Source organism: Abramis brama (genome assembly GCF_963993115.1).
Source record: "Abramis brama genome assembly, chromosome: 15".
NCBI classification, from domain to species: Eukaryota; Metazoa; Chordata; class Actinopteri; order Cypriniformes; family Leuciscidae; genus Abramis; species Abramis brama.
Genome location: NC_139977.1, coordinates 23,384,264 through 23,401,049, shown reverse-complemented (window position 1 = coordinate 23,401,049; position 16,786 = coordinate 23,384,264). Strand labels below are relative to the sequence as shown.

At 34.8% G+C, this 16,786-nt stretch overlaps 3 protein-coding genes across 4 annotated transcripts in view; 2 read left to right on the top strand and 1 right to left on the bottom strand.

Annotated features, from left to right (window-relative positions):
• Positions 1 to 112: 112 nt before the first annotated feature.
• On the top strand, positions 113 to 4,311 carry arpc3 (actin related protein 2/3 complex, subunit 3). The gene is made up of 7 exons (XM_084137053.1): positions 113 to 232; positions 690 to 789; positions 917 to 993; positions 1,746 to 1,814; positions 3,420 to 3,546; positions 3,679 to 3,773; positions 4,071 to 4,311. Exons 1-7 carry the CDS (start codon positions 227 to 229, stop codon positions 4,131 to 4,133), a joined length of 537 nt encoding a protein of 178 aa, XP_083993179.1. The 5' UTR covers positions 113 to 226; the 3' UTR covers positions 4,134 to 4,311.
• A 765-nt stretch (positions 4,312 to 5,076) lies between these two features.
• ube2g1b (ubiquitin-conjugating enzyme E2G 1b) lies at positions 5,077 to 10,200 on the bottom strand. Its single transcript, XM_084136720.1, has 5 exons — positions 9,950 to 10,200; positions 9,177 to 9,279; positions 8,953 to 9,050; positions 8,702 to 8,880; positions 5,077 to 6,611 (listed from the first exon to the last, which is right to left on the bottom strand). Exons 1-5 carry the CDS (start codon positions 9,990 to 9,992, stop codon positions 6,525 to 6,527), a joined length of 510 nt encoding a protein of 169 aa, XP_083992846.1. The 5' UTR covers positions 9,993 to 10,200; the 3' UTR covers positions 5,077 to 6,524.
• Positions 10,201 to 15,814: 5,614 nt separating this feature from the next.
• atp2a2b (ATPase sarcoplasmic/endoplasmic reticulum Ca2+ transporting 2b) overlaps positions 15,815 to 16,786 on the top strand; it is a 36,591-nt gene continuing 35,619 nt past the window's right edge. Inside the window, exon 1 of one of the 2 annotated variants that reach the window (XM_084138292.1) lies at positions 15,815 to 16,423. Coding sequence is in view for 1 of the 2 variants with exons in the window: in XM_084138291.1 (XP_083994417.1) it covers positions 16,292 to 16,409 (118 nt within the window). In the remaining variant the exon portion in view is untranslated. The remainder of the gene's footprint in view (positions 16,424 to 16,786) is intronic. The other variant, XM_084138291.1, reaches the window with a different exon arrangement.

Here is a 16,786-nt window from a genome sequence, read left to right as displayed (position 1 = left end):
CCGAGACGTCAAAATGGGTTGGACAATATGGCACACATATTTAAGATTTTCAAAGAAATTTTCTGGTGGAAAAAAGTGAAGCAGCTTCGGCGCCCCCTAGTGGTTATGACGGGATACTGTACTGGAAACTTCCTGTATCTGTGTAGGGTGGGACAGCGGAAGCGGCGGGTTTGCAGCTCTGACATTTTCATTTTTGCCTGCTAGGTTTGGGACATATCGTACCAAAATGCCGGTAAGAAATTATTAAACGTTATGATTTAAACGATGTGCGCAATTGTTTGCCTTGTGAGCAGCCGCTGTGCCACGTTTTAGAGCTGGAGCGAACAAGAAAGATATTTTAGCATTATTAGCCACAGCGCTAACCTATACATCATCTTACTCTGGCCATTTTTCTACAAATGTAACAGTTTTACAAAGAAATTATGTTTTGGTCTTTATGCTTTATTGCCCACTATACATGTGGAAGTATCAGAAATATGTTGCGGAAACAGATTTGTTGCATTTGTTCATGATGCAAACAACTGGATTTCCTCATTTTCATTCAGTGCAATGAAAACTTACTGATTCTCTTCAAATATCGGTTATTTAAAATAAAATGAATACAAAAAAAATATATAAAATAATTGCTATATTACAGAAATAATTATATTTGACTTTGACTCAAGCTTGCATTTTCTCCCTTTCTTCAGGCTTACCACTCAAGCCTGATGGACACAGACACCAAACTGGTGGGGAATATGGCGTTATTGCCCCTTAAAACACAGTTTAAGGGTCCTGCTTCTAAAGAAAGTAAGAAAGTTTGCTTGATTCTAGGCAGTACTGTCAGATCTAAGATGTGTGAGATTCTTCCTTAAATGGGCATCATTACTAAAGCGTATTTGACAAATCAGCTGTTCGTTCCTCTTTCCATATTCAGCCAAAGACACAGATATTATCGATGAGGCCATCTACTACTTCAAAGCCAATGTTTTCTTCAAGAACTATGAAATTAAGGTAAGGAGTGAATGTCTGTACAGGAGCCTAGAAAAATGTACTTGGCGTGCCTTAACACGAATTCATAGTTCTGTCCTGAGAGAAGAATAAAGGTCCTCCTTGTATACACATATTTTTTTGAGTCTTTACCTCAAACACTCACGTTTAACATCAGATTTTAATTAGGTTTTTTATATATTATGCACTTTAAAATCGGCATGAAATGGAAGTTGCAATAGTCTTTACTTCCCTGTTGTGACGTATATCTGAGTGAAACTGCTTCTCGAGCAAGAATTTAGGGCGGGATTTGATTTTGTCCATCGGGAATTGATTGTATGGTTGTGGTTTGCTATTGGTGATGTCATGTGAGTGACAGGTTGTCCCGCCCTCGCGCCGGTAAATACGTCATCAGAGAAATGAGGTCACTGCAAACAGGATGGGAAGTTATTTTGATTAAAGATTACGAGTGCATGTATTAAAAAAAAAGAAAGAAAGAATGGTCTGCACAGATAAATAATTTAAAACAAACAATGAATTGAATTTGTTTTATAATTCATGAACTGCAACATTGACACTGTGATTGAATAACTGAATAATTCTGTAGAGCTGTTTTATATCTGAAATTGAATGTTTCATAATTGATGTACTGCAACATTAACTGTTATTTTCCTGTTTATTAATGTGAAGCTGCTTTGACAATATCTGTAGTGCATAAAGCGGCTTATATGCAGTATATAAATAAATAAAATATATATATATTTTAATTTTGATAGAATGAGGCTGATCGGACTTTGATCTACATCACTCTTTACATCTCTGAGTGCCTCAAGAAGCTCCAAAAGGTAACTATTGTAAAAAAAAAAAAAAAAATATATATATATATATATATATATATATATATATATGAAGACTTCAGATGCATAAGCCTCTATGTGCCATCTGAAATTTCCTTCTAAAATGAGCATTTTTTTCAAGCTCGTATGTTTAAGTTCAGTAATTTCACTTTAATGACAATTAATAGGTCATTTTCATTGCCATTGAAGTGAAATAACTGAACATAAACATACAAGCTTGATAAAAATGATCATTCTAGAATAAAATTTCAGATGGCACTTAGAGTCTTTTGCATCTGAAGTCTTCATATATACAGTACGTGCAGAATTATTAGGCACGCTGATTTTCTGATCATATTTTATTTCCAGAAACATTTTGCCAATTCCAAACCATATTAATCTTAATAACTACTATTAATTTTGTATTTAATCATTTATAAGTGATATATAATTGTTCATGATGGCTGGAAATGAAGAATGTCTTATTTTCAGGTGTGCAGAATTATTAGGCAAGTTTTCTATTATAGATAAAATAAGCCAAAAAAGAGATTTAACAAAGACTGAAAAGTCAAAAATTATTAAATCCCCATGAGAAGAATGCAATACTAATGCAATACTAGAGATTGCAGTTAAGGCATGACCATTGGACAGTGAAATGCTCATTGGGTCAGCAGGGTCAGACAAAAACAGGTGGAGAAGAAAAGACACATGTAAACTGCAGAAGAATGAAGAATTATGGTGAAAAATTAAGTGTGAAACCATCAGGAACCCTTTAGTCTTCAGCGCCACCATTTTCCAGAACTGCAACCTACCTGGAGTCTCCAGAAGAGCAAGGTGTCAGGGTCTCAGAGACTTGGGTTAGGTAAAGAATCCTAAAAATGAACCCCCTCTTAATAAGAATCACAAGCTGAAGTGTTGTGAAATACATGAAGACTGTTTTTTTATAGACTTTATAGACAGACAGATTGAGAGTGACTCTTGAAGGACCAGCACCACATCCTCTTCTACCACTATTTGAAGAATTAAGAATTATTATAGAAACGTATTCTGGAAGATGAATTATTCAAATAGTGGTAGAAGAGGATGTGGTGCTGGTCTCTAGTATTGCATTAGTATTGCATTCTTCTCATGGGGATTTAATAATTTTTGACTTTTCAGTCTTTGTTAAATCTCTTTTTTGGCTTATTTTATCTATAATAGAAAACTTGCCTAATAATTCTGCACACCTGAAAATAAGACATTCTTCATTTCCAGCCATCCTGAACAATTATATATCACTTATAAATGATTAAATACAAAATTAATAGTAGTTATTAAGATTAATATGGTTTGGAATTGGCAAAATGTTCCTGGGAATAAAATATGATCAGAAAATCAACGTGCCTAATAATTCTGCACGCCCTGTGTATATATATATATATATATATATATATATATATATATATATATATATATATATATATATATATATATATATATATATATATATATATACCTACTGTTTCATGGTATAATCCAAATGTTCTGTGATTAATCGTTTGTCAGGTGTTGTTGCTTTTCCTCATAGCTAATGCTTCATAAGTATTTAAATATCATCTTATAAATGATTTCTAGTGCAGTTCAAGGGGCCAAGGAGAGAAGGAGATGTACACGCTGGGGATTACCAATTTTCCCATCCCTGGAGAACCTGGCTTCCCTCTGAATGCAATGTATGCTAAACCTTCCAACAAACAGGAGGAAGGTATGGCACAACAAAGTCGAAACGTTTCTGAGTCTGATTAATTCGCACATCCACTAAGACCTTCTCTATGATAAGTTTATTATAAGAGTTATCGCCGAATTGATCTAGATACCATCTTTTCCCCCTGGACAGAAACGATGAGGGGTTACCTGCAGCAAATCCGACAGGAGACGGGACTGAGATTGTGTGACCGTGTGTTCGACCCTCAGACAGACAAACCAAGCAAGGTGAGACTATATTTAATATTATCAGTCAAACCAAGTAATAAACCAAAAAAAAAAAAAAAAGTTTTTTTTTCTTTGCATTATGACAATTATTATAATGAAGCACATTTTTCTTGTTACTTAAATGCAAAATAAAGAAAAATGTATATTATGTAAAATATTTTATTTAATTATATATATATATATATACTTTCTTTATCTATTAATTTATCCATTTTCTTGGATGTTTGAAATTCATGTTATTTGACTAATTTCTAGTGAAGTGATGATGATAATCATTCACATGTCTTTGGTCTTCAGTGGTGGGTGTGCTTTGTGAAGAAACAGTTCATGAACAAAAGTCTGTCTGCTCCTGGCCAGTAACAAACCACTCAGGATCTCTCTGGGTACTTCTGCGTGGGATGTGGATGGATTTTTTCTTTTTTTCTTTAATGTGTATGCGAGTGTGTTTACTCTGATTCTGTTGGAGATTTTTTTACTTGTGATTCCTGCCTGTCATGTAAAGCAGGAGCCGATCAAATAAAAATATATTAAAGAGAAACAGCATCTCGTCATTGAATGAGGACGTACTACTAATGCACTTGGTGCCCGACTGCCAGTGTTATTTTTTTAGTAATATTTACATTAGTATTAGTGCTATAATATTATATATCATATTAGTGCTGTCAATCCGATTAATCGCATCCAACAAAAGTTTATAAATATATATATACACACACACACACAGTTCCAAACATTTCCACATAGCCATTGCACGCCTACAGCAGCAACGCAGCAATGTTTTGTTCCTGAATGAATCCGCATTTTTGAATGAATCAGTCTAATGAATGACTTATATAGTATTTAATATTATAAATGACCTTATATTTGAGTCCTCATTTGTTTTTAGCACTTTTGTTATGTGCCTTTGTCATTTTTATATATTTCTATAGTTTTAACTTTTCAATTCAGTTTTAATCATTATAGTACTTAAAATTATTTGTTAGTTGCCAAGGCAACATTTCTAATTTCTGTTCAAGTTTTCATCTAATATTTATTTCTATTAACATAAACAATTTTTATTTTAGTATTATTTATATATTATAGTATTTATTCATATTTTGAAATAGCTTCTTTTTTTTTTTCAGTTTTCATTTAGTAATTTTTCTTAGTTTATTTTAATATTTCTATACATTTATTCCAGTTGTCAAGATAAATTTCTAATTTATGCTAAAGTTTTTCCATCTAATATTTAGATTTTATTTTATATTTATTAATGAAAACTACTTTTAATAGTTTTAGTTAACAAAAACAACACTGCTTGGTGTGTAGTGAGTTCATAATAATGGTTTTATTTATCTGAAATTAAAGAACAAAAACGATTGCTCCAGAAAGAAATGACATTCATATAGTGGTCAAAAATCAATATGCCACCAAGGACCATACAAACTGGAGTAAAGCTGTGGTGTTTCACACCACTGATTCAAATCAAAACGTGACAGAGACCAACTGAAAATGTAGCACTTATTGCTTAATATTGTTTTCTGTCTTTTGAATAATAAAATTACATTTGCATTAATACACAACACCAAACAAATCTCACTGTGATAAGATGTGTTGCCAAGAATCTTATGCACCCTTAGAAGTTATTGAGGTAACTGCTTTTTACACGACTAACATAAGACATAAACAACAGGACAAAGGTAAGACTGAGAATAAAACTTAAGGACAAACAGAAGATAAGACAAATGCTACATTTTAATGAGCAATTACATGATGGGGCCTTTGGGAACAGAAGAGTGAACAGGATACAGTCATAAATGAGGTTACAAAACTACATGTGTGGGGGGGGGGGGACATCACAAACAAATGACTGATAGAGCTATGGTACAATACATCATATTTACATACACAAAAAATACAGCTTTTGAGCTCACCATTTATACAAAAAATATTATCTGTCTCATGCAAATCTGTAACTTTTTGGTTTGTCCAAAAGAGGATTCCAGCTCAAATACTGAATAGACGTTGAGACGGACTTGACATCACTGAATACAATTTTCCTTATTGATAGGAGAACAACTTAAGGCAGCAGAGAAAGAGATGGCCCTTTGAGAGACATCTGCGGTACTGTTTTTTTTTTTTTAAGGGAACAGGGCTGTCCCGACATGTCAGTGAGGAGGGAAATCAGCATCGATTCGGACCATCAGCCTCTACTAGTACCATAAACGCACAGAACACGCCAGAATTGCATAAAAGACTGTTCAAAATTGATGGCTCAGTGGCAGATAAAAAAGCGAGTCAAAACACAAGTGTCATGCAGTACATTTCATCATAATTAAGATAATAAATAATTCAGACACACTAGAGGGTGGGAAAAAAAAAATCGACTAACAAAACGTGCTATAACTCACACATTCAGATAAAAAAATAAAAATAAAAATAAACTAATTATCCAACGGTGGCTTTGCTCTGATATCCCTAACTGGTGCTACCCCAAATAACTGGTGAATAAAATAAAGGTGATCCCCTGTTAAGGTTTGTAATTGCCATATCTAGGGGGGCTGGTTAGAATTCAATTTATGTGAATGAAGCATTGTGATGAAAAATGTGATCCAACACATCAGTTAAACCTATTAAATTGATGCGAGCTTGTAATGGGTTTTTAAAATCAATGCAGAAATAAATCCTGAAACGTCTGTCTCTGACCTCAAGATATGGAGATGGGAACTGATAATAATATATGTACTAACAAAAGTAACGTGATGGGGGCGTCTAGTCGAATGCCATCTCTTGGCTTTTCCTCACGCAGCGGGCGACTTTCCTCTTGAACTCACCGTTGGGATCCTCTCTCCATTCTTTCTGCAAGCCGAACACAAATGTGAACGTTTTAATTATTGTTTCAGAAGAACCAAAACATGAATCGGCATTCACTGCCCATTTTACTTAAGAGTGACATTTCAGAGTGAAAACAAGATTTTCCACTCATTTTTTTTGTTTTTAGTCAGGACGAGGAATCTTAAATGGGAATGCTTCTTTTTCAAATCCATCCTTTTGTGCTATTAAATGGATAGTTCAAAATGACTTAATCACTTACCCTCAAGTTGTTTCAAACCTGTACGAGTTTCTTCTGCTGAACACAAAAGATGATATTTTAAAGAATATTGGAAATCAAACGGTTGTCGGTGGCCATTGACTTTCATAGTAGGGGAAAAAAAAAAATACTAAGGAAGTTAATGGGTGGCGTCAACTGTCTGGTTACCACATTCTTTAAAATATCATCTTTTGTGTTCAACAGAAGAATCTGATACAGGTTTGAAACAACTTAAGGGTGAGTAAATGATGACGAAATGTTCCTTTTTGGGTGAACTATCCCTTTAATGCTGTATCCATGAATACATTTGTGTCAAATTTTTGTTAATGTATTATCTATTTGCCGTTTTAGAAACCTACAAAAAAATCTGATAAAGAAAGTCATGTTAACACTTTACAATAAGGTTTAATTTGTTTAATTAGGCTAACTACATTAGTTAACATCTCCATCATTTATTATTGTTGATAAAAAGTTTAAAAATTACCATAATTCTAAATTGTCAATTCTTATTTTTTACAGAATTTCTGTTTCATGCAGAGGTGGACAGTAACAAAGTATTCCTACTTTGTTACTGTCCTTAAGTTCATTTTTTAAGTATCTGTACTTGGAAAACTTTTACTTCACTATATTCCAAAGCATAAAATCTTTTTACTCGACTAGGTTCCATAAAAAAAAAAATAGTTCCTCATTATTACGAACTGAAGAAATGGCCACCTCCTCTATGTCAGATTCATGAACGAGTTAATTCTTTCCAATGATCCTGCTGAATTGGTTCACAAATAACACTGAACAATTCATTTGTGAATCAGACTGATACAATTGCAGCTGTTCTTGAGCCAACAAATCACTGATTCAATTATCCAGTAAAAAAAAAGAGCCACGCTTGAAATGTGCGTGCAACTGATGGTGCGAAAAGGAAGGTACTAATTAATTTTACCCCTGGTTTCAAAGACAAGACTTAAAGGAACACTTGGGACTCGGGAGCACTTCGACTCGGCGCAGTAAAAAGTCACGTTGGTTCTAATGACAGAAGTGAGAGGGAGAGGATTTTTCAGGCGTGACTTTTTACTGCGCCGAGTCGAAGTGCTCCCGAGTCCCAAGTGCTATTCCGCCATACATTATAGTTATCCTTTTTACCCGCTTAGAAAAGCGCCACGTTTTATTTTGTGTCACCATACTTGGTCGTGTAACTACTCGTGTAACTGTATTTAAATAGGGAAAACGTGGAGGTGTTTGGTCGCTTCTAGCTTCATCTCTGTTTGGTCCCTAATGAATGAACTGGGCTAAGCTAAGTGCTATCAAAGTGTTGCCGCGCGCCAGAGCGATTGAGTGCACGCACTGAGACGAGAGAGATATGTATCAACCCGTCTTAGTTAAGGGAATAACATAGTTTAATATGAAAAAACGGTGGAACGTTCCTTTAAGGTCCTTGCACACTGAGTCCGAAATTAGCGTCCAAAATGTTTGCACGTTAAAGAATAAATACGACCTCGTGTTTTGTCAATTACGTTTACACACTGCCTCAGTGTGCAAGGACCTTTAAGCCTAGTCCCAGACTAAAATTTTTAGTTTTAACTGCTATTAGCAGCTATTTCTGCTATTTGTTGTTGTTGTTGTTTTAATCCGTTTAAAAAAGCAAGTCATTTCACAATTCTATGCATAATAGGCTGAGCAAGTTAATACATTTTCATGAAATGTGAATAATTTTGATTAAAAACAAACCATTTTCCCCTCTAGAATAATATGCTGTGATGAATTGCATAATAATACCAGTGATGTTTATAATATCAAGAAAGTAAAAAGAGTAAATTTTGATTTCATGGTGACTGTTATTATAAAACAAAATCACTAAACTTACAGCTGCGTCCACATTGGCTGGCGAGTCACCATTAGGGTCAGCTAACATGGAGATCACACTAATCATGATGGTCTCTACGGTGTGGATGGGCAGCCAACGCTCCTCGGGTTTCTCGTAGCCAAATTTGTCCTCTCCTGGCTCATGTAGGATTGAAATGCACACATCTCCGTTCTTCGCAACTGATTAGAGATGAGGAATAATATCAGTGTCAGCCGCTACAGGTGTTTTCACCAAAACTGACATGCACTCACCATTAGGATGCCAAATCTCCGTAATAAACTTCATCTTCGGTGGTCGAAGTGGGTAATCGTGAGGGAAATTGAGATGCGCCTTAAAAAATCCACCTTCGCTATAAATCAAAAACGGAAAAAGTGAGTATACGGTTTTGTTGGAAGAGATTTAAGCATTTCAGGAGACTAGATTAGTCAACTGGCCACTCTCACAACTAAACCAAAGCACAGGATTGGTTACTTACAATAATGTGTCTTGAGGGCCGATCACGACAACCTCCCACTGATAGATATCATCATCATCAATCAGACCAGCAGAAAACCCTTCCACTGGGTTTTTGTTGAGCTCTGTAAGATATCGGCCAATATTGGATATTAGATTACATTTTCAGTCATCTAATGCTGACTTAAAGTTAGCCTTTAAGAACACTAATAATATTGCAAATACCATAATGTCTAGTTTTCATACTGTACCTTAGTAATGTTGTGATCACTTGAAGCATTAAAAATGATTGATTTTAATATGTAGGAATAAAGATGTAAAGATTTATCTAAATATTGTAATGTACTAATATACATATAATTGTACTTAATAAGCCCAAAACCTAAATGTGTTGGTATTGTTTCCTACTTGGCAGGCCAATAATTTGTATACTGCATACTAACACGTGTCAACTGATACTATGACATGCTACAACTTACCATCCATTACCATTCTTTTAAAATATATACAATTCCATGTTTATAACTAGATTATTTTCTTTAATACAGGCAGGGTATAAGCTTTGTGATCAACCTCACCAACTTATTCAGCTAGCATGCTAGCCAAACCTTCTGACCTTATTACTTCACAAGTAGAAATACGAAGCCCATAAGCTCTTACACAAACACCGTCACAGTGGTTTCCGTTAAACACTGTTTAATTTTGTTAAAAAGTACAGATAGTGTGGAAAGGAAATAGTTAGAAAGACATAATAAAGATGACTTGTACTATTCACGCTAACAGTTAGCCACCTACCTGCTAGCTGTTTTCGCAGAAGCAGGGCCGATTGCTCAGTCATTTTATTTCAACTAATGTTAACAAAATAAATAGTTTCTCCGACGAATAAAGGACGAAGTAAAGTCGCCGAAATCAATGCTGGAAGTCAAAGTTGTGTCGACACGCAGCTCTTGGACAGTGTGTGTGTATTTGAGATCTACTTCACATGCGCCGGGAACTGAACTGATACATGTTATACTGGCACTGACCTCAAGGATGTGTGTCACTATGTATCTGCTTACTACAGCAGTATTAGACATCTCTTTTGGGAGCGTTCTGAGTTATCATGGCAAAATAATGCTGCACGCACCCATGACGCCCAAAATCGCTGTCTGAGTAGGTTTTGAGACACAGCCAAAGCAAAAGAGACACACTTTTGTTGATTAAAAATGTGATATATTTTCTTATAAACAGAAACTGATCTATCACGAATATCGAATGTTTTGATTTTAACAATACAAGCTAGAAACTGATTTTTTCTTATTTATTAATATTTTGTTGTAGTGGCAGTCCATACAACAAATGGTACAAGTGTAGCCTACATCCTCAGTGCATTTTCCATTTTGAAAAAGTTATTTTAAAGTAGCTTTCTTTACGATTTTAAACATTATACAGAATAAAAATCTATGTTAATAAAATGAATTGCACTCAAATAAAATGCTTCTCTAAATAATTTTAACAGTTTTTAATTTCTTACCTTTAAAATGTTTTTGATTTCCTTTTAACCCTTTCATGCATGAATTATGATAACCTCAGTCAGGATTTTTTTTCCTATGTGTTTTTATTGCTCTTAGGGCATGAAAAACAAGAATTGATTTTTATTAAAAATTTTTACAAATTTTTCAAAGAGATCTTCAGATGTCCACTTGAGTGGACAGCATGCGGTTATGGTTTAAACTTAATATATACTATATTAAATATAAGACAATAATCAAACAGATAAAGTATGTGAATTTAACAAACTAATCAATACAATTATATCAAATCATGTGAAAACTGTAAAATATATACAAAAAATATAAATGCAAAATATTGCAAAGGCTTTATACAACTTCATACAAGTTGCACTTCGCGTATCTTTGATATCAGAACATGAGGATGTGATTCCATCAGAATTTTCTACAGTCTGTCAAGGTACAACTGTGGAAACCACTCAGATGCTCCCTCCAGTGCACCAGAGTATGGAGATTTACCCTTATTAGCTGATAATTCTGATTATGTTCAAGATGGACATGCACATTTCTATCATAGCCCTCCTCTGAGAAAACCTAGCGATACGTTTTTTTCAATCTCATCTGAAATGATCAGTGTTGGGGGTAACGCACTACAAGTAACATGCATAACGCATTAAGATAACTTTTTTGATGTTACAAGTAAAGTAATGTGTTACAAGTAACATGCATTACCTAATCAGATTACTTTTTTATCTAACAAGTAATTAACTACAAGTAATGTGCATTACCTAATCAGATTACTTTTTGATGTAACGAGTAAAAAAACGCATTACAAGTAACATGCATTACGTAATCAGATTACTTTGTGATGTTATGAGTAAAGAAACGCATTACAATAACGCACATTACATAATCAGATTACTTGTTGATGTTATGAGTAAGGAAACACATTACAAGTAACATGCATTACGTAATCAGATTACTTTTTGATGTTATGAGTAAAGAAACACATTACAAGTAACATGCATTACATTATCAGATTACTTTTTGATGTTATGAGTAAAAAAACGGATTACAATAGCGTGCATTACGAAATCAGATTACTTTTTGATCTAACAAGTAAAGTAATGCATTACAAGTGTCATACATTATGTAATCACATGACTTTTTTCGATGTCAATGAAAATTACATTCTAATAATACAAGTACATTTATTTACAGTAAAAAAAGTCACTGCAGATTAAGTTTTTAAGTTTTAAATTTCAAAAACAATATTCACATTATAATTATGAATTGTAGCTGAAATATAGCAATTGATGCATGACGTCCACTACAGTGGACATGTGATTAATCAGAGTTTTCTCTCAATCTAAAATCAAAACTTGGAAAATTTTACTGTGATATGACTCATTAGATATTGCTTGATGCTGCACTTTTTTTTTAACCTAAAAGAGTCTCCCAGGATAGAAGGAATGGGTGGATATTCCGGAGCAACTTGGCATGTCTGACTGACCCTTGGCCATCTTGGTTTGGAGGGGGAAAAAATCGAAACACAAAGGCTTGCCACTTGGTTGCAATTTATAGGATGATGCACCAGGGTCCAATGAAGAGGCTGATGTGCAACTTTGCCATAAAAACCCGTGCAAATTCAAGAAAATGCTTTTTTAATAGATTTAAAAAATCATTTATTTATTGCAAGAAAAAATGCTTAGAAAAAAGGAAAAGATACATGTAATTTTCTGCAAGTAGGCCTACATAATCTGTTTACGAACATTTCCAATCAATCACACTCAATCACAACGCAGTGCAATGCAGTTTTTTTTTTTTTTTTTTTTTTACAGATTTTAGAGTGTAGAGTCTATATATGTCTTTACATGTCGACTATGTACATAATTTTAAACAAGTGGTGATTGTTGATTGCCGTTTATTGATGTGTAGTGCAATTACAAATAAAATACACTAGATGGCAGTGTCCGCTTACATGAAATTTCTCCTAAAACGTTCCTTTATGTAAGAAACACTTAGTAAAATAAATTTTGTGATTTAGTTTGGCTGGAATTTAGTTACTAATAAATAATAAAGTTATAATATGTGCTTATTTATTTGGTCAAATGATTAATATGTCAGAACCAAGCTTTAGCTTCAGATCAGCCTGAATCCAGTAAATCTGAATGGATTCACAAAGCCTGCCCATCCTGTATCTTGAGAGCTTTACAATCCTCCTGACATGCCAGAATCTTACAGATGATTTTTTACAGAACCATAAAAGGCAAACATTTGGCTTCCAGCCCAGGGACTGATTCCAAACATAGACTGAATATGGGAAAGAGTTGTTAGCAAATACAGTACATTCCACATCTGTGAAACTCAAACAAGGGGATGGTTTTCTGAATAAACAACCATGCTCAGGTGACAAAAGGCGACTTTGTGTATTCTTCCTGCCGCGTCTTCTCAGATGACACACACTTTGAGGAACGGTTTGCCTCAGATCTGTGTCGCACTTCACTAAAGATTTGTCATGTGCCCTATCTTTTGTTGATATGTTTAGCATGCAAATGTCACCCCATGTATTACACAGAGAAAAGACGGTACACTGAACACAGCGTAATCTTTATGGAAACATCTGACTCTTCTCATGAACTGTGGGATGCCTTATTACTGATTCAAACAATCCAACTCATCTTTCACACCCAACAACTGAAGCCACTTAGATAGAAAAAATGCTAATAGTTATCATTTTAAGATACTTTTAGCTAATTGGAACCTGTTACAGTCAGATATAAATCCATAAATTGCATCTACAGGTTGTGCCAAACAGCTTGACATTCATTGCACAGCATTGAGATGCTGACTGAGTTGTTCTTCCTCTCTCAAGCCTGCTGCAATTAATGTGTCAGTCAAGAGGTGTGTGATAAATGGGCTATTACTGGCTCAGATGACCTTTCAGTGAATGGAATTATGATACAAAACGGAACATCTTTTGTTTTATCCTATAAAGCTTACTGTGGATGTTATTGTAGCAGTTAAAACCTCATATGTTCACAGTTTAGATTCACAGGTTGCATTATAACTGTTAGGGAATTAAAACCTGAGCATCCTGGTTTCCACAATCTTTTGATTTCCATTATTTTTCTGGCCGTTAATGATTTCTGCATAAAGAATTTTTATTTCAGTTAACATTCCATGCCATGAAGTTATGAACATTACTACAAAAATCCACGATTAAAAAAAAAAAAAATCCTGACATTTTTAGGCTTGAAAATCACAATTTTAAAAGTCCCTAAAATTATTATATAATAATACAGATAATATAATTTATATTTTAATCTAATATAATTAGTGCTGTCAAATCGATTATTCGCAATTAATCGCATCTAACATACAAGTTTTTTTTATATAAAAATATACACACACACATATACATGATATAAACAAAAAACTTTTATGTTAGATGTGATTAATCTCGATTAATCGATTTGACAGCAGCAAATATAATATTATAATACATTTTGAATGCAGAATAATAAAGAATAAATCAGTACTGATTTGAGGTTAAAGTTTCATAATCGTGTCATTCAAGGAAAATCACCTTCCATTGCAACTGTCAGAGACCTTGACAGACAGGCCATGAATCTGAGCTGAATCTGACCTTTTTATTTTATTTTTGGACATTTCTGTTTCCATGAGCCAAATCGACTTTTATGGAACCATAGGACATCAGTGTGTACAGTAATGTTTTTTGTGTATTTACCCATAAGTGATCAAAAGAACTTTCAGAGCTGGAAACAATTAGTGAATGTTTATTGCAACTTTGTATTCCAGATAGACATTTGACTATGAGATCGACTTATTAACAAGCAAACATGGAACGCCATGTAATGTCATATCTCCATGGCAACCTAGCTTTGGCAAAACTAATTTAGCTATTATATAGGCTATCTTTTTATCTGAGCCTGTAGGGTTGCAAAATGGCTGCAGACCCAGGGTCCAAGTTAATCTTAAGACGTTGCTTCATTCCTCCTTTTCATCAGTGAGACAGTGTGCAGTGAGTGGGCTTATCTTGTGTGTTCAAATATAAGCTTTTTCTCCAAATGATGACTTGTAATGGTGAAGAACAGTACAAATCCCTATATGAAGAAAATGAGTCCTCACAAGCCTGCATTCTACATTGTCTCTTACAGAAATAAGAAAGATAACAGAAATATTTAAATGTTTGGCCACATGACCAGCTGTTTAACTGTTTAATTAGTCAGACACATCTAAGAAAAAATATCTGTTTTAATTAGAAATGGGTTTAGCCATCCTGAGAAAAGAAGCGTGTTAGTCACCAACATTTGAGCCAGAAAACAAGGAACTGCACATGTAGTAATTGTAATTTACCCATTTATCTTCTTTACATGAAAGGTTTGTGTGTGTAAAATAATTTGATATCATTTGCAACTGGGATTTTACCAATGTGGGAATAGGCTACTGAAGATTCAATTTCAGGAATAACCTTTATTACCTATTCTCTGAATAAAAGTTGTAGGCTATAACAAATTGTCATATTTTCACTCTGGTCAATTTTTCTCAAGATAATTGTATTTTTGAAAGCTTGGCTATACAAAAGCAGACATTTTCATTAAAAACATCAATTATGGGACACAAAATGGTTCATGAAACAACAAACATTTAAAACAAATATTTTAATGAAATAATTAAAATTAGGCCTACAACACGTGACATTCAGGCAACGTTTCTCATTTTTATTAACGTAATGTACTAAAATTACTAAAACAAAATAATAATAAAAATATTAGGCCTAATGACAATATAAAGACATAAAAAAACGTACTAAACCTTCAACTATAAAAATGTATTAATATTAAACCATTCGGTCGTCAACGAATCGTATTTAGCGAATCGCGAATGACTCTCATCGACATTCACTCTCGCCACCTACCGGCGAAACCTACAGAAGGAGGCACGAGTCAGTGAAAGAATCTTTTTGGTGAGTCCCTGCCTAGCATGAATCAAAACCCCTACCGTTTCTAGACTGTGCATTCTAGGGAAATTTCTTTGCTACACTACACCCTTCTTCATCTGGAATGACGTCGGCCCAAACGAGGAGGGTCAGCTGATCCACACACTGACGTGACGAAGAAAAGTCAAAGGAAGGAACGGAATTTCCGGAGTCCGCGCAGCCAATGAACGCATTCCACATGCGGACAGCGAGAGCTTTGCATGCGGATCAGGAGAGCGGCGGAGCAGAGACACGCGACTGGTGCTGATGGTGCTAGAGCTGCGAACACCGGCTGCGGTTTAAGGGAACGAGCCGATGATAGATCCGAAATACAATTTCGAGGTTATTTATCACATCATAAGGACACTAAGACTCCCAGCAGACATCGAACATTTTCAAGATCAAGAACATCCAGCGAGTTTTACGATGTCTGTTGCGTAATTTTTGGTTGAATTAGCCCGGGTTAGTAACTTTTCTTCTAATTAAACGCCCTAACTAAAAAGTTAAATTTGGCTATCATCGCGTATCACTACGTTTGTTTTTGGATCAAGTTTTTTCGTGGATCCGAAGGTCTGAAGGCTTTAAAGAAGCTCGTGTTTGGGGGGTTGCGAGTCCGTTTATTATCAGCGTGTCCGTCCGTCCACGATGGAGAATGCACATACAAAAACCGTGGAGGAAGTTTACAGCTTTTTCTCCGTGAACGAGAGCACTGGGCTCGGCCTGGAGCAAGCGAAGCGGCAGCGGGAGAAATGGGGACCGAACGGTGAGTGAGCGAACGTGGCTCAGCTAATGCTAACAGAGGAGACTGGGATTGGCAGTTTACTAGTAAGCAAATAGGTTTAGGTGATTTCGCAATGTTCATCGAGTGCTATAGGATTGTTAGGCCCGTACAAGAGCTGGCGCACATGCGGCGATATTCATTTCATCAGCCGGCATGTGTCCGAAATGAAGGCGCGTGACGTCACTGCTGCTCGCCACCAGCGAGTATAGTCATGTTTTACACATTTGGCCAGTAACCAGTGTTGTAAATACAAACATAGTTGTGTGTATATATAATATGAAAAATATTTTTATTTGAGTTAAAATACCATTATTGTCTTTTGCTGTAAAGCCTACATGATGCAGATTATTTTTTATTTT